The sequence below is a fragment of the Lynx canadensis genome, chromosome A3 (genome assembly GCF_007474595.2).
Source record: "Lynx canadensis isolate LIC74 chromosome A3, mLynCan4.pri.v2, whole genome shotgun sequence".
Lineage (NCBI taxonomy): Eukaryota > Metazoa > Chordata > Mammalia > Carnivora > Felidae > Lynx > Lynx canadensis.
Window position 1 is genome coordinate 132,001,496 of NC_044305.1, and position 23,528 is coordinate 132,025,023.

General features: G+C 46.0%; 1 protein-coding gene across 1 annotated transcript; it reads left to right on the top strand.

The window, feature by feature from the left end:
• The first annotated feature begins 204 nt into the window (after positions 1-204).
• Positions 205-23,269, top strand: PDIA6 (protein disulfide isomerase family A member 6). The gene is made up of 13 exons (XM_030311649.1): positions 205-308; positions 6,139-6,280; positions 10,734-10,791; positions 11,244-11,370; positions 13,133-13,239; positions 14,463-14,593; positions 14,978-15,092; positions 15,644-15,784; positions 16,542-16,626; positions 16,754-16,826; positions 17,911-18,069; positions 22,106-22,202; positions 22,796-23,269. Exons 1-13 carry the CDS (start codon positions 290-292, stop codon positions 22,862-22,864), a joined length of 1,323 nt encoding a protein of 440 aa, XP_030167509.1. The 5' UTR covers positions 205-289; the 3' UTR covers positions 22,865-23,269.
• Positions 23,270-23,528: the final 259 nt, after the last annotated feature.

Consider the following 23,528-nt stretch of genomic DNA (forward strand, 5'->3'; position numbering starts at 1 on the left):
GTGGTCCGCCCCGCCCCCAGCAAGCCCCTCCTTCCGCCGCTCGCTCCGCCCTCCATAAAAAAATCAAACCGGTAACCTCTACCCGGCCGCCTCCCATTGGTCACGCGAATGAGCGAAGCCTGCTGGAACCAATGGGCCGCGGCCACGGCTTGGCGAGCGCCTTCCGGCCCGTCTCCGCCGCACCGCCCGGCGCCTGCCTCACGGGCCGAGGGCGGGACGTGGGGCGGCGGGGGCGCGGCGCGCGGAGCTGAGGCGACGGTCCGACTGCGCGGCGGCCCGGGAGCTCGGCATGGCTCGCCTCGTGCTGGGTAGGCGCGGGCCTCCTCGTCCCGGGGGACCGCCGGGGAGGCCCGGGGCAGGGCGGGCGGGCGGCCTCGCGGGGCCAGGGCTGGGGTGGGGGATGCGGTCGGGGCCGCCCCTCGCGCGGGGGTGCGGGGCCCTGCCGGTCTCGGGGCGCGTGTGGAGGGGAGGCTGCGCGGCGGGGCTCCCGCAGCCCACCCCGGGGAGCGAGCGCGACGGGGTCGGGGAGTCCCGGGGTGGTGCATCCTGGGAACCACTGGGAGCCTCGGGCCGAGGGGGGCGGCGACGGGCCGGGCGAGGGGGAGGGCCGGGAGCTGCGTTCGAGCCGTGCCGAGCAGCTAGGACACGATCCCTGGCGGAGGTGGAGCCGGGGGCGACCTGAGAGGGTTGGGGTCAGGGGTCCCTTGTCCTGGGCCCGCCCTCCTCACCCTGGCGTGTAGACGGCACGGCCGCCGGGTCCTCACCCTGCAGCTCGTCCTCACCACTTGTTTAATGCCGTTCCCACTAATTGAGAAAAACTGAAATCTCAAAACCCAGCCCTGGAAAAGGCCGAAGAGTTTGCTTTAGAAAGGGAACGGTGCCTTCCCAAAGCGCTTCAAGTGTGAGCGAACTTCTAAAAAACTAAATGGGACGCAGACCACCATGAATTATGTAAATCCCTGTTTGAGAAACTGTGCAGTGAGTGGGGTTGAGGATCCCGACCCCTTTCTGGCTCGCCTTGGTCCCCGCCGAGGCGCTCTTAACCTTCCTTACCTGAACGCCCTGGATCTAGACCGCAGAGTTTGAGCCCCAGCCGGCCCTGCCCCGCATTTCCTAGCTGTGTGACGGCGAGCTAGTGACTTAACCACTCTGGGCTCGTCCTCCCCCGCTGGGTGGTTCTCAGGACGCACGAGTTCACATGGGTCTCAAGAGAGTAAACAAGATGTAAATATTTGCTGTAGTACAGAGAGAATGTAGAGGAGGGGAAAAGATTCTAGTCTCTGTTCAGTGTCCCTCGGGTGAATTCATACCGGGCGCGGAAAGAGTCTGTGATTCTATCATTTATTTGCATAAATGGAGTCGGACCTTTTTGGGAGCCCTCTTGGTTTCTAGATGAGTGCTGTGGGATCGTGTACTCTTGGTGGCAGGTGTGGGACAGAGATGCTGCTGATGTGGATTTATGACATCCTTAACTACTGTGGAGGAATAATGGGGAGCCACAGATGGCAAAACCATCTGCTCACATAGATTCTAGACACTTGGATGTTCCCATTTCCCATTGGTGCTCATTATCAGTGAGTGGAACAGCCATGTGAATTTTAGAAACCGAACGCTATTAGTCGGCATTGACCCAGTTTATCATCTTAGGTGGCCCAGAGTGTTTTGTTTGTCTTCTTGAGGGTTTTCATAGGGGGTAGTTAACATCTTTCAATCTGTTTTTCTGAGTAGTATGGTTCGATTTTTTTCCCAGCCCTGTGTGGTCCTATTGCCTTCTAAGGAATGTAAGTCTCAAATCTTTATCATCAAGACATTCCCACTAGAGAGCCATTTATAAGGAAGGTGGGGGGGGGGCTCTCGTGAGAATTCAGCAAAACTTAAAGACAAAAAGTCGGGGTGCCTGGGTGGCTCAGTTGGTTTAGCGTCCGACTTCCGCTCAGGTCGTGATCTCGCGGTTTGTGAGTTTGAGCCCCGCATCAGGCTCTGTGCTGATGGCTCGGAGCCTGGAGCCTGCTTCGGATTCTGTGTCTCCCTCTCTCTCTGCCCCTCCCCTGCTAGCACTCTGTCTCCCTCAGAAATGAATAAAAACATTAAAAAAAAATTTTAAAGAAGAAAAGCCTAGCACTGTTACCAGGAGAAAAAAAAAAAAAAGAAGCAGCCCAAGTCCATGTTATACTGTCAGTAGCCACGACCATCTTTGTATGTAAAGGAAGCACATTCCTGAGGTGAAGTCCTGGTCCTTCCCTTTGGTGACTCCAGCCTGCTGTCCCGGATTGGCAGGGGAATGCAGTGAACCTAATTCTCCTGCCACAATCTAACTAATGACCCTCCTTGGGATTATACTAATGCAGTCTCCAGTCCTTTGGTTTAAAACGTGGGTTGCATAACCGTGTTCTCTCTCTTTCTAATTATGTGGCCTTAGGCAAGTTACCCTTTCTGTGTCTCCATTTCCAGGTCTAAAAATGGGCATGATGATACATACACCACATAGAGTTCTTAAAATGAGTTAATATATCCTAAGTGTTTACGCACTGCCTGGTGTGTAGTGTCATTTAAGTGTTATTCTCAGTTAACATGTCAGTTTCTGGAGGGTAGTTGGATAGATACATAGATCAAAATGTTAGCTATACTATACCCCCAATCCCTCTGTAAGATTATCTCTTAAGGAAATACTCATATTTATCTGAAGGGGGGAAGAGTGTAAGGATTTTCAGCATTGGCCTGTTAATAGTGAAAAATTGGAAAGAAATTCTGTTAGTGGTGAATGGGCAATGTGATATAGCCATTAAAAATGGTTATACGGGGGGTAAAAAGTAATCCATAATTATGTAGAAAACTTATTTTGAGTGGGGAAAAAAGGCTACAAAAAGGAATGTATAGTAAGATCACATGCATATAAATATAATAATAGTTTTAGACTTCCGAATAGCACAGAGAAGTCCATATGAATATCACCAAAATATTAATTGCCCGTTCTAGTGGGACTGTTCATGGGTTTTCTTTTGCTTTTCCATTTTTGAAACGTTCACATTGAGCTCAGTGTATTGAACAAGTATTGATTTATGTTGATTTTTTACAAAAAAATACACTTTAGAAAGTAGATCTGCATGGAGGATTTTCCAGGCCCAGTCTTAACTTGTAAGCTTATTCAGAATTAGGATGGTCTCTGCTTGTTCTTAATTTACTTGATTCGTTAAATGTGTCAAACTCCACTTAACCTTTACTGCAGCAACAAAAAGATTATCAAGCAGCACAATCCAGCAGAGATATGCAAATTTTATATCTAATTTTAAATAGTCTCGTAGCCACATTTCAAAAGGCAAAAAGAAACAGGTGGCATTAATTTTAACATCTTTATTCCCCACTGTATCTCAAATATCATTGTAGCATGTAACCAATATCAAAAATATTAATGAGGTACTTTTTTTTTTCCCCCTACCAAGTCTTCAGAATTTAGCACTTTGTATACCTTCACTCCGTGTGGTGAGTGGTTAGCATGTTGGACAGCGGCAGTTATTAAGGCAACCCCAGTTTGGTTGGCCTGACCTCCATCCACCTGCACTCTCTCCCACCTCTCAAAGTGGAGAAGGGGGCCATCCTGCCCCAGGCTACCCCTGCCACTGACTCTGGGTTCCCTCCCTTCCGGATTCAGATTCCAGGCGTTTTGTTTCATTATTCCTCTACTTTATCTTTAGCCTCTCCCACTCCACATATTTTTTTCCCTTCAAGCTCAGATCACTCTCGTCTTTAAAAAGAAACCTTCCTTCTGCCCCACATTTGTTTGCTCTCTTGTGCTCTTTATAGTGAAACTTGTTACAGAGTTCCCTTTTCGTGAACTTGTTCCCTCCTACTGTCTCCAGTCTTTTGCAGATTGGCTGCTGCCTGTTTTCACTCCTCCACCTCAGCCATCCTGGGCTCTGGGGATCCTCTGTCATGAAATCCACCAGATCATTTTCAGTCTCCTACTTGACCTCCCAGCAGCGGGTGTTACTGCTGGCCATTCCATCTTCCCCTGAGTTTAGGTGTGACCCCACTCTCCTGATAGTTCCCCCATCTGCTGTCCACATTGCAGCCAAAACGCCCTTTCTAGAAAGCAAATCTGGTCACACCCCCTGCAGGATAGCCTTTTAGTGGTTTCATGTCCCCCTTACCAAAGTCCACAGTTTTATTTCATATAAAGTTCCTACATTATTAGCCACGTCTATAAATCAAATGCAGTGTTCTTGAAAAATAGAATTATGTTGTTTATTCATGCCCCTGACACACTGAACCATTTTATCCTGAGCTCTAAAAGACAACATGGTTTAATGGGAAGAGCTTGGAAATAGAAGCTAGAGACAGCAGATGGGTCCCTACAAGTGCCTTGGTTTCCTTATTTACAAACGAGGGGCGATTCCTACTCTTAGTTAGTAATGCTGTGAAAACCCAAGTGGTCCAGTGTATTTGGAGTCATTTGAAAGCGGTTCCGTAAGCATAAGGTGAAATATTTAGCAACAGAACAGTTAACACTGGTGTACATTCCTTCCAGAAGAAATTTACCATTGGGTTATACAAAAAGGTTCCATTTGAAATCTTCCAAATTCCGTCTACAGAATAAGCATATGAGCACGTGACCACAATGGCATACCCCGTCCGCTGCCTTAGGACACAGGTCCGCCTCATCATTTGTTGCATCAGTAGATTAAAAGAAAGAAGTTATATGATCATCTTCACAGATGCTAAAAAGAAATAGGTAGAAATTTCTTTAATATCCTAAAGGTTATCTGTTTCAACTCAAAAGCCAGCAAATGAGAAAATACTAAAGTCAAGAACAGTCCATTACTTAGCATTGTTCTGGAGGTCTTAGACAATGCAATTAGAAAACATAAAGAAATCCTATGTTTAAAGGCAGAATTGGAATTTTGATAGTACTACCAATTCAAAAAGGTTTTGAGTTTTTAAGATATTTCTTTTTTTTATATTTATTTATTTTTGAGAGACAGAGTGAGACAAAGTGAGAGTGGGGGAGGGGCAGAGAGAGAGGGAGACGCAGGATCTGAAGCAGGCTCCAGGCTCTGAGCTGTCCGCACAGAGCCCGACGCGGGGCTCGAACCCGCAGACTGACCTGAGTCATGACCTGAGCCGAAGTCGGACGCTCAACCGACTGAGCCAGCCACCCAGGCGCCCCTAGTTTTTAAGATGTTTCTAAGTCCATCCAGAACTTGTTTTCCTATATAACTGTTAACAATTACGTTTTAAGTTCCTACAGTAGCCAACAAAAACGCATTTGGGCCACAGTGTGGCTAAACTATGCTGTTAATAAGACAATAACACTCCATCCTTCTTTTGTAACATTTACGTGAAAATTCTTTGTAAGCTCATCCAGCAGCATTGCAAGTGTCTGGTGACTGCCATACATAGTGTGAGTAGAAATAAAAATATTTATAAAAACAAGTATTGCCCTTGATAGAGTCCCAGTTTAGTAGACAAGACAAATAATTAATTTTTCCTTCAAAGGACGTTTAATAAAGATACTGTACTCGGGCGCCTGGGTGGCTCAGTCAGTTGGCGTCCACCTTTGGCTCAGGTCATGATCTTGGGGTTCGTGAGTTCGAGCCCCACATCAGGCTCAGTGCTGTCAGCGTGGAGTCCACTTCGGATCCTCTGTTCCCTTCTCTCTCTGCCCCTCCCCCGCTCGTGCTCTCTCTTGCTCATAAATAAATAGACGTTAAAAAAAGATAGTGTGCTAATATTGCAACTGAATAACACAAAAAATAAATGCTGTGTGGATTACTCGGGGTCACAGGGTAGCCTCCCAGTTTTTCGGTGTCTTCGCCCATAAAATGGCACGAATACTATTCACGAGGTGATTGTGAAGAATGAAAACGTTAATACGTAAAAAGCACCTAAGTTAGAGATCTTTTTCGATTGGAGCTCAAGAGATGAGAGTGTGGATCTCTTTCCTGCTTGCTCTGTGCTGCACCGGTGGCAGTGAAATTCCAGGGGCTGCCACAGCCACAAGCGGGATGGGCACTGGGGGGTTAGAAAGGACCTGACCCAGGCCATCCTCCTGTGTGAAGAACCTTGGGCAATTCAAGAAGACGTTTCCTGCCAGAGCTTGAACCCTGTCATTAATGGTGTGCTTTTTGTCTTTTACTGCAGGTCTAATAAGCTGTACCTTCTTTCTAGCAGTGAATGGTCTCTATTCCTCTAGTGACGATGTAATTGAATTAACTCCATCAAATTTCAACCGAGAAGTTATTCAAAGTGATAGTCTGTGGCTTGTAGAGTTCTATGCTCCATGGTAAGTATAAAGCACTTGTGGATTATTTGTGGTACTTTATAAAATTAGGAATATTATATAAAAATGTGATTTTATTTAGTCATGTAGTTTGTCTAGTTTACTGCTTGTTTCAAAGAAGTAGAGAGGAAAATGGGGGATTCCACAAAGTGTTGTCTGTTAAAGGCCATGGAGATTGAGTCCATTGGGGGGAAAAAGGTTGAAGTAGCTAATTGTTGCAAGAAAGAAGAAAGAAGTATTTTCTTATAATTTTAAGAAGATATATCTCTGGGGGCGCCTGGGTGGCGCAGTCGGTTAAGCGTCCGACATCAGCCAGGTCACGATCTCGCGGTCCGTGAGTTCGAGCCCCGCGTCGGGCTCTGGGCTGATGGCTCGGAGCCTGGAGCCTGTTTCCGATTCTGTGTCTCCCTCTCTCTCTGCCCCTCCCCCGTTCATGCTCTGTCTCTCTCTGTCCCAAAAATAAATAAAAAACGTTGAAAAAAAAATTTAAAAAAAAAAAAAAAAAAGAAGATATATCTCTGTAATGAGGTAAGTAGGGTCTTGATGGAAGGGAAACTCCTTTATGCTGAAAGAATATTGGGCACAGGAAAGGGAAAAGCTAGTGATTGATTCCATTCTGTTTCTTGAAGAAGAGAGTGCTTCTAGAAATACATAATTTTAACAATCTGATTTAATTTAAAAATTCCTCTCTTGACTTACATGCATTGCTGGAAAAAAACCCTTGTGGAGTAAAGATAGAATTTTCATTGAAATTAACGGTCACAACTATATATAGTCAAAATACGGTATTGCACTAATTGTTTATGGAGTTAAACGTATAATGCAAACAAAACAAAAACGCAACGAGTAGAAGTGCAGAGACTGGTTAATGGAAACTGCAAAAGGTACCCGAAGCTGTTACTTCTATAAACCAGTGGGGCCGTGGGACTCAGGTCCGGGGAGGCCTGAGCCCCAGCCAGCTGTATCTGCAGATCAATTGTACAGTGATCTGAGATCCCGATCGTCCTTTTAGATGTGAGCGATGTCCCCTAAGCTCACATAGGAGGTAGTGAGTGAAGTTATTACAAATTCTTCTTACCTGAGTGGGTGCACTTCAGAGTATGCCTGATGAGAGGTTTCCTTTTATTGCTTTAATTTTTTCTCTGCAAGACCATGAAACAGTTTTGGAAACTCAATGCCGGTCCTTGTGGACTGTTTCGCTTAATGTTCAGTGTAGCAAATTAAGGTAATACCCTCTGCTTAAAAATTTATGTTACCACTTTGTGAATACTGTTCATCCTAATGCCTTCATCATTTTTTTTTTTTAATGTTTATTTATTTTTGAGACAGAGGGAGACAGAGCATGAGCAGGGAAGGGGCAGAGAGAGAGGGAGACACAGAATGTGAAGCAGGCTCCAGGCTCTGAGCTGTCAGCACAGAGCCCGACGCGGGGCTCGAACTCACAAACCGTGAGATCATGACCTGCGCTGAAGTCGGACGCTTCACCGACCGAGCCACCCAGGCGCCCCCTTCACCATTTTTTTTTAAAGCTTCTCTTTGTTTTGTGTTTGTCAAATCCAAATGAGGATTCTGTGTGGAATGTACGAATTGTAAATGTACGAACTGTTATATTGTTGAATGCCTTTGTATGCGGTTTTTGCAAGTTTGATTTTTTTTTTTTTTTATCATTTATGGCATGAGTAATTGACATTGTTCTGGGAAGCTTCGATATGAGAGAATAAACCTCATTGCAAAATGGAATCAAACAGCATAATTGAGAAGGCTGGATCTGGATCCTGTAGTTAATTGTCCTTGTGACATGGCACTTGGGCCTCCCAGTGTTTGGGGTAAGAGGAGGTGTCATTAGAGCAGGTGCCTTTAACCTCTTCTTGTGCTCAGACTTGGCAGCCTGGTGAAGGCTTTGAATTCTTTCCAGAATAAAGATTTTCCTTTTCCATCTGTGGAGTAAAGCATATAGGATCACAAAGGGAACCTAAAACATTGAAATAACATTCACAAAATACTAAAACAAATTTTGATGTGATTATATTATGTAGTACTCTTTTACTGGGGCAGTAAATACCAAGCTCCAGCAGCAGATGTAACACCTAGACATCATAATTTTGAAATAGCAATGGACAGAAATGAAGTTAAACTGTAGTAGCGATCTGAAAGGGGCTGAGTTTTCATTTGTGACAAAGTCACAAGTGCTCATGGTGTGTTGTTAATGTTTATAATTGAAGGGAAGTCTGCATTTCATTTACAAGTTAGTGAAATAGGGGGGGCCTGGGTGGCTCAGTCGGTTGAGCATCCGACTCTGAATTTCAGCTCAGGTCTTAATCCCAAGGTCATGGGAAAGAGCCCTGTGTTGGACTCCAGTGCTGAGTGCGGAGCCTGCTTAAGATTCTCTCTCTCTTCCTCTGGCTCTCTCTCTCTCTTAAAAACATTAAAAAAACAAAAACAAAAAGTGAAATAGAGGTGTTTTTACCCCCACCAAAAGTTCCTAGAGCCCCTGAATTTTTATACACCAGTCCTTCGGGGTCTGGACTGCAGGGGAAGAACCTTTGGGTCAGAGGTGTGCTGTACCTCGACTCGTGCGGCATTTCTGTCGGTCTTTACTACGCTTAATATTGAAATTGAAGGAGTATGGACTCTGACGTCTCCAATAGGAGTCCTTTCATAGAATAAACTCATTGAAAGAGGCACAAAGTCCTATAAAATTTTGACCCCCAGACTTCTAAGTAGCTCACCTGAACTGCAAAAAACTACTATATGTAAGTATGTAAACCAGCATCACAGGACATTTCTCAGAAGATCCTGACCTTTAAAATACTGGATTAAGGTTAGGCCCCTATGGAAGGGGCCACCAGTATACAGGGATGAAGAATGTGGGACCTGGAGCCACATAGACCTATGCAGCAGCTCTGTGACCAGATGACTTGTGATACTGGGTAGGTTTCTTAACTCCTCAGCCCCTGTCTCCTCATCTGTAAGAGGAAAATAGCAAGGCCTGTCTTCAGTGATGTGCTGACGGAATGAAATCCTGTATGAAGGGCTCCTCTTGGTCTGGGCACCTGGCATTTACTCATTAGGTTCTTAAAAACTGAATTAGGAGACTTGACTTTGTTAAAGAAACAACTAATCACCTATGGATAAACTAGCTTTAGTATCTTCATGCAGTGGATGTTACTCAATATTGAAAATGAACAGTATAGGGGCGCCTGGGTGGCGCAGTCGGTTAAGCGTCCGACTTCAGCCAGGTCACGATCTCGCACTCCGTGAGTTCGAGCCCCGCGTCAGGCTCTGGGCTGATGGCTCGGAGCCTGTTTCTGATTCTGTGTCTCCCTCTCTCTCTCTGCCCCTCCCCCGTTCATGCTCTGTCTCTCTCTGTCCCAAAAATAAATAAACGTTTAAAAAAAAAAAGAAAAAAAAAAAAAAAAGAAAATGAACAGTATAACTGCAACCTTGATAAATGGTATGAACGTACCAGGTTTTTGTATATATAACTTTTAAAAGCACTGTCTGTGTGTGTTATGTCTCACAATTTATTTCAAATACTGTAACGTGAAGGATTTTCTTTTCTTCTTATCTCTGTCTCTTGCTCGCTCCTGTTCTTTTATCACCATCTTGTGGTATTGAATACTTTTCAGCTTGCTAGGCATATAAAATTGGGATTACGTGTACATTTTTAACCCCACGTGCTGCTGTGGGAGCCAAAGAGCATTGAGATTTAGGCTCTAATTCAGATGCTTCATCTGTAAAATGAAAAGGTTGGACTAGATCAGGGAATATGAAATCTTAATGGGCTTAAAAATCACTGGTTGAACTTACTAAGATGTGGATTCCTGAACCCCTTCTCTAGGTGTTTCGATTTCATGCGGCCTAAGAGTCTGCCTTTTGCCTAGGCTTACAACTCAGACCACACATTGGGACACACTTGACCAGATGAATGCTAAAGTTCCTACCCAGGGATAGAGTTACAAATGATGGTTTGTTTAAACTCTTTAAACATAATTTAAACAGTTGGGGGGGCACCTGGGTGGCTCAGTCAGTTCAGTGGCCGACTTCAGCTCAGGTCACGGTCTCACGGTTTGAGTTCGAGCCCCACGTCGGGCTCTGTGCTGACAGCTCGGAGCCTGCAGCCTGCTTCAGATTCTGTGTCTCCCTCTCTCTCTGCCCCTCCCCCATTCACACGCTGTCTTTCTCTCTCTCTCTTTCAAAAATGAATAAATGTTAAAAAAAAAAAAACAAAACCAGTGGCTTGGAAACTTTTAAAATGAGTATATGAAGAAGAGTGCTAGTAGAATCCTAAAATGGCGAGTTCCTTCACGTCACCGATCATGTTTCACTAGCGCATGTGTTCCCTGCCAGCACCTACCCCTGCGCGTGTCCCTCAGTAGAGTGTTGGTAGAGTATTTTTGAATTGAGGATCGAAGACTTGAACCGTTGCCTTATTTGTGCTTTTATCTCCTCAAAGGTGTGGCCACTGCCAGAGGTTAACACCAGAATGGAAGAAAGTAGCAACTGCGCTAAAAGTAAGTTTCCAAGATGCCCACATTCATTCACCTGTGTGTGTATAATAAGTAAGAACGCAGCCAGGCTTAACGTGCCGCCGGAAGTTCATTTGCATGTTGGAGCTCAAAAACCTTGTTCTGGTGCCGAAAGCATGTAGGGAGCAAAGGGATGGTACACTAACACGTGTAATTTTTACGTTGTCTATTTTTATTGAGTCAGTTTTCCGGATTAATGACATAATCCTCGTGGTCTCACTAATTCTTGGTGCTGCAGAGTCCCCTCCAGAGCTCTGTCCATTTCTCCCGTCATTCCACGTAGGTGTGACTTCCCAGGCTACAGGTCTCATTAAATCTGTCTGTAAACCTAACCTTGCCCTGTATCATCTTGGAGTCTACATGAGTTCAGTGATGGATCTTTGTGGAATCTGCTCCAGTGGAAAAGAAAAATTGATAAAACTCTTACATTTTCACAGGATGTTGTAAAAGTTGGCGCAGTTGACGCAGATAAACACCAGTCCCTAGGAGGTCAGTATGGTGTTCAGGGATTTCCTACCATTAAGATTTTTGGATCCAACAAAAACAGACCAGAAGATTATCAGGGTAAGGACTTTTCCTAACTACTCTATTCCCCTGGTTGGAATTTTAATTTGAACAAGTAGGTAAAAAATAGGAGCAAGGGCCTGTTTGTTTTTGTAAATAAAGGTTTTCAAAACAGTCACACCTAGTTTCATGTCGTGTGTAGCTGCTGTCACACTGAAGCGGCAGAAGTGAGTCGCTGCAGCAGACTGGGTGGCCCGCACCCCTCAAAATCGTTTGTGTTTGCCACTTTACAAAGAGTTTGCCACCTCTTGGTCTAGAGCGCAAAACCTTCTCTTTTTTCCTAGTACATTTGTTTTCTTTTTTTTATTTTGAGAGAGTGAGAGAGAGAGAGAGTAAGTTTGCGAGTGGGGGAGGGGCAGAGAGAGGGGGAGAGAGAATCCCAAGCAAGGCCCCTCACTGGCTCATTCCCACAAACAGCGAGATCATGACCTGAGCCAGAATCAAGAGTCAGACACCTAACCTGAGCCACCCAGGCGCCCCTCCTAGTATATTTCTTGATTTGGCATATTTCCAAGTAGATTGGTGGTAGGGGCACCGGTTCCGAGGATGGAGGTCTTGGCCCTTCTGTATTAGGAAGTGACACACGTGGTGATGTCAGCCGGGGCCGCAGTCCCACACCATCTGAACATATACTGCGTGTTGCTCTACTGTATTTTCTTTCTAATGTCAGGGCTAAAAGTGTGCTCAGGTGTTTTTCTATCTTCCTTGGCAGTTTGGTAAGAAACTATTTAAAAAATACATGGAATTTTCTACAGACATTTTATTAGAGTTTTCCCTTTGAACGCTAAAGATAGCGTGGCCCATATTATTCGTACGTTTTTCATACCTTAATAGCCCCCCTGACTTTTTCTCGAGTGTATGGTTTTTTGGTTAAACTTCTAAAGGCTGTTGTCATTATTGAGTTTCAGTACAGTGTTTGTTACTTCTTAGATTAGGAGAGAATTCAACTAAAGAACCTAAAACAGCCCAAGTATTGTAAGCAAGATAGAAAGAAGGCGCCTGGATTGCTTTCCAGTTACTTGGCTTCAGACGTTTCATATCCTACTTTTTCTACAGGTTTTTCTGCTTGTCATCATAGAAATAGTTTCTTCTGGGGAGCCCGGGTAGGTCAGTTGGTTAAGCATCCAGCTTCAGCTCAGGTCACGATCTTGAGGTCTGTGAGTTTGAGCTCCGAATTGGGCTCTGTGCTGACAGCTCGGAGCCTGGAGCCTGCTTCGGATTCTGTGTCTCCCTTTGTCTCTGCCCTGCCCCCATGCACCCTCATTCTCTCTCAAAAATAAAAAAATAGAAAGGGAGAGAAGTAGATCAAAAATAAAATAGAAAGAGGAAGGAAGGAAGGAAGAAAAGAAAAAAATAGTTTTCCTGTATTTTCCTTGATGTAATTTGTATTTAGAAATGTCCCCTGCTTTTTTTTTTAACTAGATAATAGGCTTATTCATCTGCATACATGTTACACGTTCAGTAGACATTTGTGAGTTTCTCTCATTTGCGGATGGCATTAGTCGGTGAACAGGATGTTTGTGTTTAATAAACTAAAACTGAAGGAGAGGATTTGGTTTTCCAAGGGAAAAGTCAAGTGCGGTGTGTATTACAGGGAGAACTTGACTCTGTGTTAAATACCCATGTGTTGTTGGGTCTGTTCAAACATCAGATAAAGCTGACAGAAATCTGACAAATGTAAAGGGCCACGTCTTTAGGTCGTGTCATTATAGGCACACGGCCCCCACCACCCATTCGTCTGATTGTCCTTTGTCTTCTGTAGGTGGCAGAACTGGTGAAGCCATTGTAGATGCTGCTCTCAGTGCTCTGCGCCAGCTCGTGAAGGATCGCCTTGGGGGGAGGGGTGGTGGATATGGTTCTGGAAAACAAGTAAGACTGTGTGATGTCAACTTTGAATGTGTGTGATGAGTTTGATGCCACAATATGGACTCTTTGTAGAGGATAGTTCTTGGGCGGGTTATTTTTGTTTTTTTGGGTTTTTTTTTGTAGCTACTACTAATGTTTTAAATTAGTGAACTTTCAGTTAAAAGATATTACAAGGTTGGGTCAGCTCATGCCAGAGGGAATGAGCCACCTAGCTTGTTGATTTGGCCTCCTCAGAAGTCTCTAGTCCCAGAGCATCTGGCCACCACTATACGCCAAGAATCAGGCCACAAGATGGGCTTCCTCGGCCCAGCACTGAAAGGGAAGAGTTTGTAGACCTCTCGAGAAAGAGCTTCAGACCAGGAAGCCAGGCTCTGGGACCCTTTGGCATTTGTAGTTCCAGAGTGGGGAGAGAGAGACCAGATCGGCTTGGGGACAAAGAGGGATGAAATCTGAACGACCTCTTGGCCTATATCTGGCAATCAGCCTGAAATTTTGGAAAATTCAATCTCAGTGGACAGGGAAGAAGAGAAAAATTCCTGTTCCATGGATTGGTATTTTAGATGCCCATGTAGGAGATGTGAAGTTAACCAAATGTTCTTGTGAAAAGGCATTAAATTCTTACAAATGAAGGTAAAATGGCCCTTCACTCTTACAGAGACCAGTAAAAGTAGCTTCTTTATACAGATGTAGAATTTACCCGAAGATTCCATGCTCTTGGCTTTTGGCCCAGGCATCCGAAAGCAGTATAGTGAAACTGCTCCTCAAGAACACTTGAGTTTGCTACTCAAGAACACTCTTTGAAAATAAAGAATTAAATGTTACTTTTAGCTCTCTTGAATGGTAGAGACTTTCTCTATGGAAAGGTAGTAACTGGTTACGTTTAACAGCCTGGGATGAGGAAGCAGCTGTGCCCAGTCGGAACTAGAGTAGAATTGGGTGATTCTGTGAGCCGTGTGGGGGTTTCTCTTAGCACAACAGCAGGCGAGAGAATTCCGGAATATTCATAGCTTACACTGGAGGTGCTGGTGATTGAAAGTAAACACTGTTTGACAAGTGATAATAATATTAAGGAATGACCCCAAGTGGAGTAGAATGGTTTTCACTAGAAAGAAGAACTCCAGACTTCGTTAAGATGTGGAAGAGATCATTGTCTGTTATCTATTTAGAATAAGAATAGCGTTCTTTCTGGCCAAGTGTAACTAAATGTTTAATGTCACATGCGACAGGGTAGAGGTGAGAGTTCGAGTAAGAAGGATGTAATTGAGCTGACGGACGACAGCTTCGATAAGAATGTCCTTGATAGTGAAGACGTTTGGATGGTTGAATTTTACGCTCCTTGGTGTGGACACTGCAAAAAGTAAGGGCTTTTTACCAAGTATTTTGAGTCCCAGTGCTTTTAATATATTCACCTAGCTGGCTCTGAAAAAGCTGACCCAGACGGCAGGTCAGTCTCCAAGATCTCCTCCAGGAAGGCTCTGACGCCGAGTGAGTGTTAAACATTGGCACTGGTGCCGAGTTTCTTCTGTCACAGCTTCAAAGATTAACAGGGACCTAGCGTGGGGGAGGGAGTGACCGAGACCTGGGAAGTGAATGTGAAAAGACAGCATCACATTGTACGCAGAGCTACGCACGGTGGTTTCCAAGCGCGGTGTGACTGGATTGGGCAGAGATGCGCGTCTCGGTTAAAGTGTTCGTGCTGACGGTTAAAACACACTTTTAAAGTGCAAATATCTTTCCATAGTCTTGAGCCAGAATGGGCTGCTGCAGCCACAGAGGTAAAAGAGCAAACCAAAGGAAAAGTGAAGCTCGCGGCTGTGGACGCCACGGTTAACCAGGTTCTAGCCGGCCGGTATGGGGTGAGTGTCCAGATGGCGAACGTCTTTGAGGAGTACACGCTGTTTTCAGCTGTGACTTCAAAGGGTATCCGGGCTTCCCTGTGTGGTAGGAGGGGAGATGTTTGGTCATTTTGTAATGGAACTAAATTACTTTATTGTTAAAACTAACGAGTCTTGAACTCAGGACTGACTCTCTCTCTCTCTCTCTCTCTCTCTCTCTCTCTCTCTCTCAAGTCCAGTATCTCACTATTTCTGCTGTGTGCTGCATGGGAATTTTCAGCTTGCTCAGGCTCTTACAAGTCACTACTAGTGCTTTTGAAGTTGGTCCGCTTGTTCTAGAGCAGATAACGTTGCATTCAGTACATATGGAAGGTTTGAATAATACTCCGCTAAGCCTGGTGGGCAGGCTGTTAAAACTGCCTGATCAACAGACCTCTGTGTATCCTCCCTGATCACTGACGCAGCCTGGGAATATTATTCTATTAAATTACCTATAAGCTAGCCTTAGAACCCGTAAAGATTATTCCTTATTAAATATTAGTTTGATTTTATACTCTTGTCTTTTTTAATAGATTAGGGGATTTCCTACAATCAAGATATTTCAGAAGGGGGAATCTCCTGTGGATTACGATGGGGGGCGGACGCGATCTGACATTGTCTCCCGGGCCCTGGATTTGTTTTCTGACAATGCCCCACCTCCTGAGCTGCTTGAGGTAAACCGCTTCCATCACTCGTGATCAGAACCGACCATGTCTTATGGGGGAGGCTCTCACACAGTAATGACACTCCTTTGGTGTTTCCAAATGGACTTTGTCCCTTCTCTTTTAAAATGCTCTCTTTAAAGTATTATTGGACTTTCAAGTGGGGAAAACCTGCCTGATAAACTGCTGCTTTTCATAATTTTAGTACTACAATCCTTACACTAGGAGGACGAGTGTGCCAAGCTTTTTAAAAATAGAATGCGCCTGGCCACTCTCTCCCCGTTGTCTCAGCCGCAGCTGCTGTTTGTGGAGCACCTAGTCATGTGACGGTGTGACAGCATCATTCTGCTCTTACGTATATTTTCCTTTCAGTTCGCACATGAATGCCTAGAGGCAAATACTGTTTTTATCTCATTTTATGTGAGGAAACAGAGGCACAGAGAGCCTCAGATCCCCATAAATATATAATACACATGTGTCTGTCTAGCTAGGTGATTGTCAGAGCCAGGCTCCTCCGAGGCTGTCTGCTTTTGGAGCCCACGTGTGTCGGCAGGTGCCGAGTCAGCACCGGGATGGCCCGGGGACAGACCCCGAAGGCCAGCTGTCCGTGGTGCCGTAGCGCGAACCTGGAGTGTCAGGGGGAGTCGCTCTGTCTCTTGACGTCTTTGCTCTTCATCGAACGTGATGATGCCGAGTCTCTGTCGTCAGGCTCACCTTTGGGTTTTGTGTCCGTGGCCTTCCAACCACCCCTTGTGCTCTGGGCCCACAGATCATCGACGAGGACATCGCTAAGAAGACCTGTGAGGAGCACCAGCTGTGTGTCGTGGCCGTGCTGCCCCACATCCTGGACACGGGTACGGCGAACAGGGGCGTCCTTCGCCGTGACTGCTCTGTGCTGCCTGCTCTGAGAACGCTTTCTAAGCTGATGAATGTTTCGGATTCTTTTATTTTTACCTTTTCAAAATTTTCTGTTTAAATTAGGAGCTGCTGGCAGAAACTCGTACTTAGAAGTTCTTCTTAAGTTGGCAGACAAATACAAAAAGAAAATGTGGGGGTAAGTTGCTGAACTTATTTTCTCAGTATGATTTGGACAGGAGAGCATAGTGCTACCCGGATACTGTCTGGTTCAGGGTGCCTGAGCGGCTCAGTCAGTTAAGCGTCTGACTCCGGCTCAGGTCATGATCTTCGTGGGTTCGAGCCCCGCGTCGGGCCCTGTGCTGACAGCTCAGAGCCTGGAGTCTGCTTCGGGTTCTGTGTCTCCCTCTCTCTCTGCCCCTCCCCACCTTGTGCTGTGTCTCTTCGTCCCTCAAAAGGAAAAGAAGTAATGCAAGTCTTTTACCTGTCTGTGCCACAGTACCTTTTCTCATAAGAATCATTTTATTTTATTTTATTTTATTTTAAGTTTATTTTGAGAGCACACGCATGAGTGGGAGAGGGGCAGGGAGAGGGAGAGAGAGAATTCACGGAGCCCAGCTCGGGGCTCAATCTCACGAACTGTGAGGGCATTACCTGAGCCACAATCGAGTTGGACTCTTAACCAACTGAGCCACCCAGGCACCCCAGATACAGGTGTGCTTTTAAAACAAAGTATGTCTGCTTCTTTCCGATTTAACTTTTTGTTTCTCGTCCTCTATCCATTGCTGTCCCCCTCAAGTGACCTTGTGCCCCCTCCCATTAGTTCAACAAAGTGTGGTGTGCCTACAGAGCACCGCATTCTGGCATCCTTCTCCTTCACCGTTGTAGAAGTTGAGTAAGAACTGTGGCTGAGCATTGTTACAGGGATCGAATAATGATACACCAGTAAGTCTTAAGAAGAAGTTATCCTACTGGCGAATGTGCCCAGTTGTCTAAATGATATTAGTAGGATTTCAGGTAATAGAGACAGAAAACCCGGCAGGTTTAGTGGACAGTATTTTGGAGGCTGGGAGCAAACCGTATATAGATTTGGGAGACTTCTGGAGGTAGAGCGTAGGGAACATCCAGAATACATTATTTTTGTATTTTATTTCTGTTTCTACATCCATTTCATTCCATAAAATGTTGGGAATGTAATCCGTTTTTGTTTTTTTAGTATCCGCTGATTCGATTCTAACTACTTTGAAAGGGCTCTTCACCCTAAAACAAGCCTGTTTTTCTAGGTGGCTGTGGACAGAAGCTGGGGCCCAATCTGAACTTGAAAACGCGTTGGGGATCGGAGGCTTCGGGTACCCTGCCATGGCAGCCATCAACGCACGCAAGATGAAATTTGCTCTTCTGAAAGGATCTTTCAGCGAGCAAGGCATTAACGAGTTTCTCAGGTAATCTCTTGCCTCCTTGAGTTGTTTTTGTTCTGTGGCTTGGTTCTGCGTGGCGTGGGTTCAAAGCTAGGTTTACGTAGACCAGGCAGTGCGTGGAGTTAGTGTGCATTTGGCATTCCGGGGAATTAGGCGTTTGCGCTTTTGTTCTTTTCCGTGGAAGCATTCTGTAGGGGAAGAGGCCACCTTGCTGTTGCGCCATTGCATCGAGCTCTCTGATCTCATGCAAGTCTCCTCTGGGCTGGTAGCAGCCCTCCGCCCCCCCAGCATGCTTTGTGCCTCTCACCTCAGCTAACGCGCCTTCCGTTTCTGGCCGGTAGCGGTAGAACGTGTACTTCTGAAGTGATTCCAGCAACGTGCAAACAACATAATAGGTTCTGAAACTCAAAATCCAGTTGAGAGAGCTCTCTGTCCTGCCCGGCCATTCAACTCCTCCAAAAATTGATTTGATCATCTTTCAGGTAAATACGAGGCATCGACACGGTGCTGATTCTCAGGTGTGCCTCGTCCTCCTAACTGAGTCTCACAGGCACATCTCTCACAGACCTTCTCTCTGCTTACTACTACAGGGCCTGGCTGATTGTTAGCTCTTGGTAAATAGTACGTTTTTTGTATGGTTCATGTACCATCTACTGCATTCTTACAATAAACGTTATTAAGAAAGTGATAGAAAATACACTCACATTACTGTAAAATTCTGCGAGTGGACTTGTATGGCTCACCCCACGTGCAGGGGTCAGCTGTGCTCATCAAATGTCATCCTTCTTCAGCAGCTGATTCCAGTGTCACAAATCGTAAGAAATTTGTGAGAAAATCGTAAGAAATGTTTGAGGGGGATCAGTAACCACGAGGTTGAGCCTGTGGACTCACTGGAAATGGCAGGTCTGACTGCGGCTTTGATTTTATTCACATTTCTTTTCAGCCAGTTTCCCTTCTCTGGTTTGTTGTTCTTGGTCGTGTGTTTTGTGTCTTAGTACGGAGGAGGTGGCTGGTTCGCGGGAAAGCTGCGGACAACAGCGTATCGTCAACTTGAGACCATCGCTGTTGCGCTGGAGATCGTACAGGCCACTGGTTCTCCAACTTCGTGCCTTAAAGGCAGCAGAGAACCTCAGAACCCACCCAGTTACCAGTGGGGAAGAGGACGCAGTAATGGGTCGAAAGGAGACACAGCGGGCGACAGTATACTTGTCTCTAGTCCCGCGCGCCTTGCTTTCTGACGAGACTGGACGCGCGCAGCTCGTCGCCGGTGAGGGGTGAGGGGGCTGCCGCCGGTAGACGGTGCCAGGCCCGCCAGGGAGTTGGTGTCCACGTCCACCAACGTGTGCGCTTGAAAACCACAGACCTGAAGCTGAGACGGACTGTGGTGAATACATTGGCAGTAACTCACAGCTACGGTCAACCCAAGACGAGTGTTAGTGATTCCCATACCTCTCCCTGCAGGCGTGTTATTGAAGTGTTCCTTTCGGTGTAGCAGCCAAACACACGAGTACGTCATTGTGCGTGATGCAGCCGGAAGCGAAGAAAGGACTCGAGTTTCACAGAAGTTCATTGTTTGAAGCAGCAGCCGTGTTTCTCGGGGCTCTTTGATAAGACGCGATAGCATTTAGCCCTGCAAAGAGAATGGGGGCGCAGGGGAGGAGCGGGACTGAGCTGTTAAAACGCTTTTTTTTTTTAAACAATCGAACCCTGCCCTCAAGGCATAGTTCCCTTAGAATTTTGTTCTCTTTTGGGGCGCCTGGGTGGCTCAGTCGGTTGAGCATCTGACTTCAGCTCAGGTCATGGTCTCATGGTTCAGGAGTTCGAGTCCTGCATCGGGCTCTGTGCTGACAGCTCAGAGCCTGGAGCCTGCTTCAGATCCTGTGTTTTTCTCTTTCTCTCTGTCTCAAAAAATACATAAACATTAGAAAAGAAGAATTTTGTTCCACTTTAAAGGAGGCCTGGTGTCTTTCCATTAGTCCTTCTGTTTGCTGCTGCTGAGGACATTAAGTAGGAATGTTGGGGCACCTGGGTGGCTCAGTCGGTTGGGCGGCTGACTTCGGCTCAGGTCATGATCTCACAGCTCGTGAGTTTGAGCCCCGTGACGGGCTCTGTGCTGACAGCTCAGAGCCTGGAGCCTGCTTCGGATTCTGTGTCTCCCTCTCTTTCTCTACCCTCCTCCACTCATGCTCTGTCTCTAAAATAAACATTAAAAAAATTTTTTTTATTTTAAATTTTTTTTTTTTCAACATTTATTTATTTTTGGGACAGAGAGAGACAGAGCATGAACGGGGGAGGGGCAGAGAGAGAGGGAGACACAGAATCGGAAACAGGCTCCAGGCTCCGAGCCATCAGCCCAGAGCCCGACGCGGGGCTCGAACTCACGGACCGCGAGATCGTGACCTGGCTGAAGTCGGACGCTCAACAGACTGCGCCACCCAGGCGCCCCAAAAAAATTTTTTTTAATTAAAGAAAAAAAGTAGGAAGGTAGCTGCTTTCTGAGCACCGACTCCCTACATCTCGGCATCTTCTTTTTTTTTTTTTTCCACGTTTATTTATTTTTGGGACAGAGAGAGACAGAGCATGAGCGGGGGAGGGGCAGAGAGAGAGGGAGACACAGAATTGGAAACAGGCTCCAGGCTCTGAGCCATCAGCCCAGAGCCCGACTCGGGGCTCGAACTCACGGACCGTGAGATCGTGACCTGGCTGAAGTCGGACGCTTAACCGACTGCGCCACCCAGGCGCCCCTATCTCGGCATCTTCTTGATGAAGAGACTGATGTTCAGAGATGAATAATCAGATTAAGGGTCCCAAACTAGTAAGAAGTAGAACCACTGGCTTGCCTTTGATTACTTGCATGGGTTTGTATTTCTTATGTCAGCCAGAGCTTGGGTTGGCCTGTGCCCCCTCACGGCAAATGGAGCCATTCTGGTGTAGGTTTTTGATGGACTACGAGAGACACAGGTCTGACTCGCCGTGCCTAGTACCTCTTGACTCTGCACGCGCATCGGCGTGGAGGCCAGCGTCCTGCCCTGTGTTACACTTAGAGCTCAGCCGATGGCGGTGGAGCGCGGCTCTAGAGCGTGTGGATAATCGGTTTTCTGAACGTAACTCCTCTTCGGACATCAGGGTTTCTCGATGTTGGCACTTGTGACATCGTGGGCCAGAAGTTTGTCCTGTGTGTTACCGGGTGTTTAGTACCTGTCCTCTAGATGCCAGTTGCACACTGTCCGCATACACACACAGTTGTGATCATAAAAATGTCTCCAGGCATTGTCACATGTCCCCTAGGGAGAAACTCGCTCCGTTGAGAACCACTGATTAACACGTCATAAAAAATGCAGGGTAGCCAAAGGCAGTGGATAGAATTCCCCCCTTTTCCACCGAGCCAAAGAACCGTCAAACACACGTGGGACACTTCCACTCCTGTCTCTTTTCCTCTCTTCCCCGTAGTCCAAGCACCCTTCACCATCTGGAAGCTTTTTAAAGAAGGCTTGCTCCCAGTCTGGCAGTTGCCTCTACATCTTTCTAATGAAATGTTTATCAGAATTGGTCAAAGGCAAGACCTAATACGCCCTGTCACCATAGAACTGTTTCTTCTGTGTCTTAAAAGTTTGAGATGAGGATTGCCACCATCACCTCTAGATCTGCCTGTGGGCTGGTGTTAAGTGCTTCTGCTCGCTATTGGAAGTCTGGGGAAGGAAACCGAATTTTCGTTTTAAGATGCCATCTTTCATAAAGTGTTTTGGGGGTTAGTCTACAATTTTGTTCATCAAACGTTTTGCCTGTGTTCTACGTGAATGTTGATAGGTTTTGCGTACTTAAATTTGTATTCTAGCAAAATAAGTTTATTTTTCTTAATGAGTAGTAGTAACTAGCTTTATCTGATGCCAAGACCTTAGTCATTTCATGCCTGGTTACGTTGTCGTCCTTACTTGAACGGATAGTACTGTGCGGGAGCAAGACGTGAGAGGCACCTGTGCAGAAACTTAGCAGGCGAGTCATTGTTGTAACACATCGTGTCTTCATCAGTATGTCCTTGCTTTGGTCACTGTCCCCTCAGGGAGCTCTCTTTTGGGCGCGGATCCACAGCACCTGTGGGAGGTGGGGCCTTCCCCGCCATCAGCACCAGAGAGCCTTGGGACGGCAAGGATGGCGAGGTGAGTCCCCAGGGCTGGAGGCCACGCGCGTGCGGGACTCATCACCGGGGTGCTTGTCCCGCCTCTCCTCACTTTCCCCGACCCAGGGCGCCTTTGCTGTTTGTAGGCCGAGTCCTTTCCATCCGTGGCGTGGTGTCAGAAGTGCCATAACCTCGCGAGCCTTTCAGGGCTGCGTGACAGAGTCTTGACAGACAACCAAGATAAATTTCAGGAATGAGGTTTCATTCCTGATGATTACCGCTAAATGGAGCATTTCACCCGGAATCCATTTACTTTGTATCTGAGAAGCACAAAATTACAACTTTGGAATTATCGTGGATTCTGGCACACTTCTGCCCCTCCCCCCTCAAAACGATGAGCTAAGTAGCTGTCGGTGTTAAAGAGGTAGGTGATCTGTTAAAATCCTACCTCACCTAAGTTCTCGGCTTTTCCGGCTGTAAAATGATAGGCAAAGCTAAAAGCAGGAGCCAGATTAGGGCAGAACCGGCTCTGTGATCGGGGGTGTCTCTAGAAGCTACCTTGCTCCTCCGCCGTGAGCCCGCGAGCTCTCCCAGCTCTTCCTGCAGGGCCTAACGAGTGGCTTTGTTTCCCAGCTTCCCGTGGAAGACGACATTGACCTCAGTGACGTGGAGCTGGACGATTTGGAAAAGGATGAGCTGTGAGAGGCCTGGCACAGACTTCAGTTTTCTTTTCTTGGGAGCAGATTTCCCCAGCAGTGAAGGAACATTCTTCACGATCAGATGAATCTACCAGTGGCCTTTTTAACCAAGAAGTAGCACTTGATTGGTCATTTGAAAACACTGCAACAGTGAACTTTTGCATCTCAAGAAAACAATGAAAAATTCTATGAATTGTTGTAGCCGGTGAATTGGGTTGTATTCTGTCAAGTAATATTTTGGAGAAAACTGATGGGCTGTTGAAATATTTTTCCCTCCCTCTCTCTGACTGCTGCTTGAATGTTCTTGGAGGCTGTTTCTTATATATAAGTTTTTTAATGTGATTCTTTCATTTGAATATTGATGGCTTTTTTCCATTAAAAAATAAAATAATATTTTGGACAATGCCAATATACGTATGAAATTAGTGTCCACATCATAAATTCAGTAAATTTAGCCAGTAAATTGATACCAGGAAGGGATGACCCTGATGTCTTTCCTCCCTATAAAATACTTGTGATTCCAAGGACACCATCTGGACGCCTGCCACAATACGGATTTTTACGTGTGTCCCACAAGGCCAGGTGCCATCCGTGGAATGTGAAACGTAAGGCGAGTTTACGGAAAGAAGGATGAAAAACAGTGGGTTGTCCGTTGAGAACGACATTTC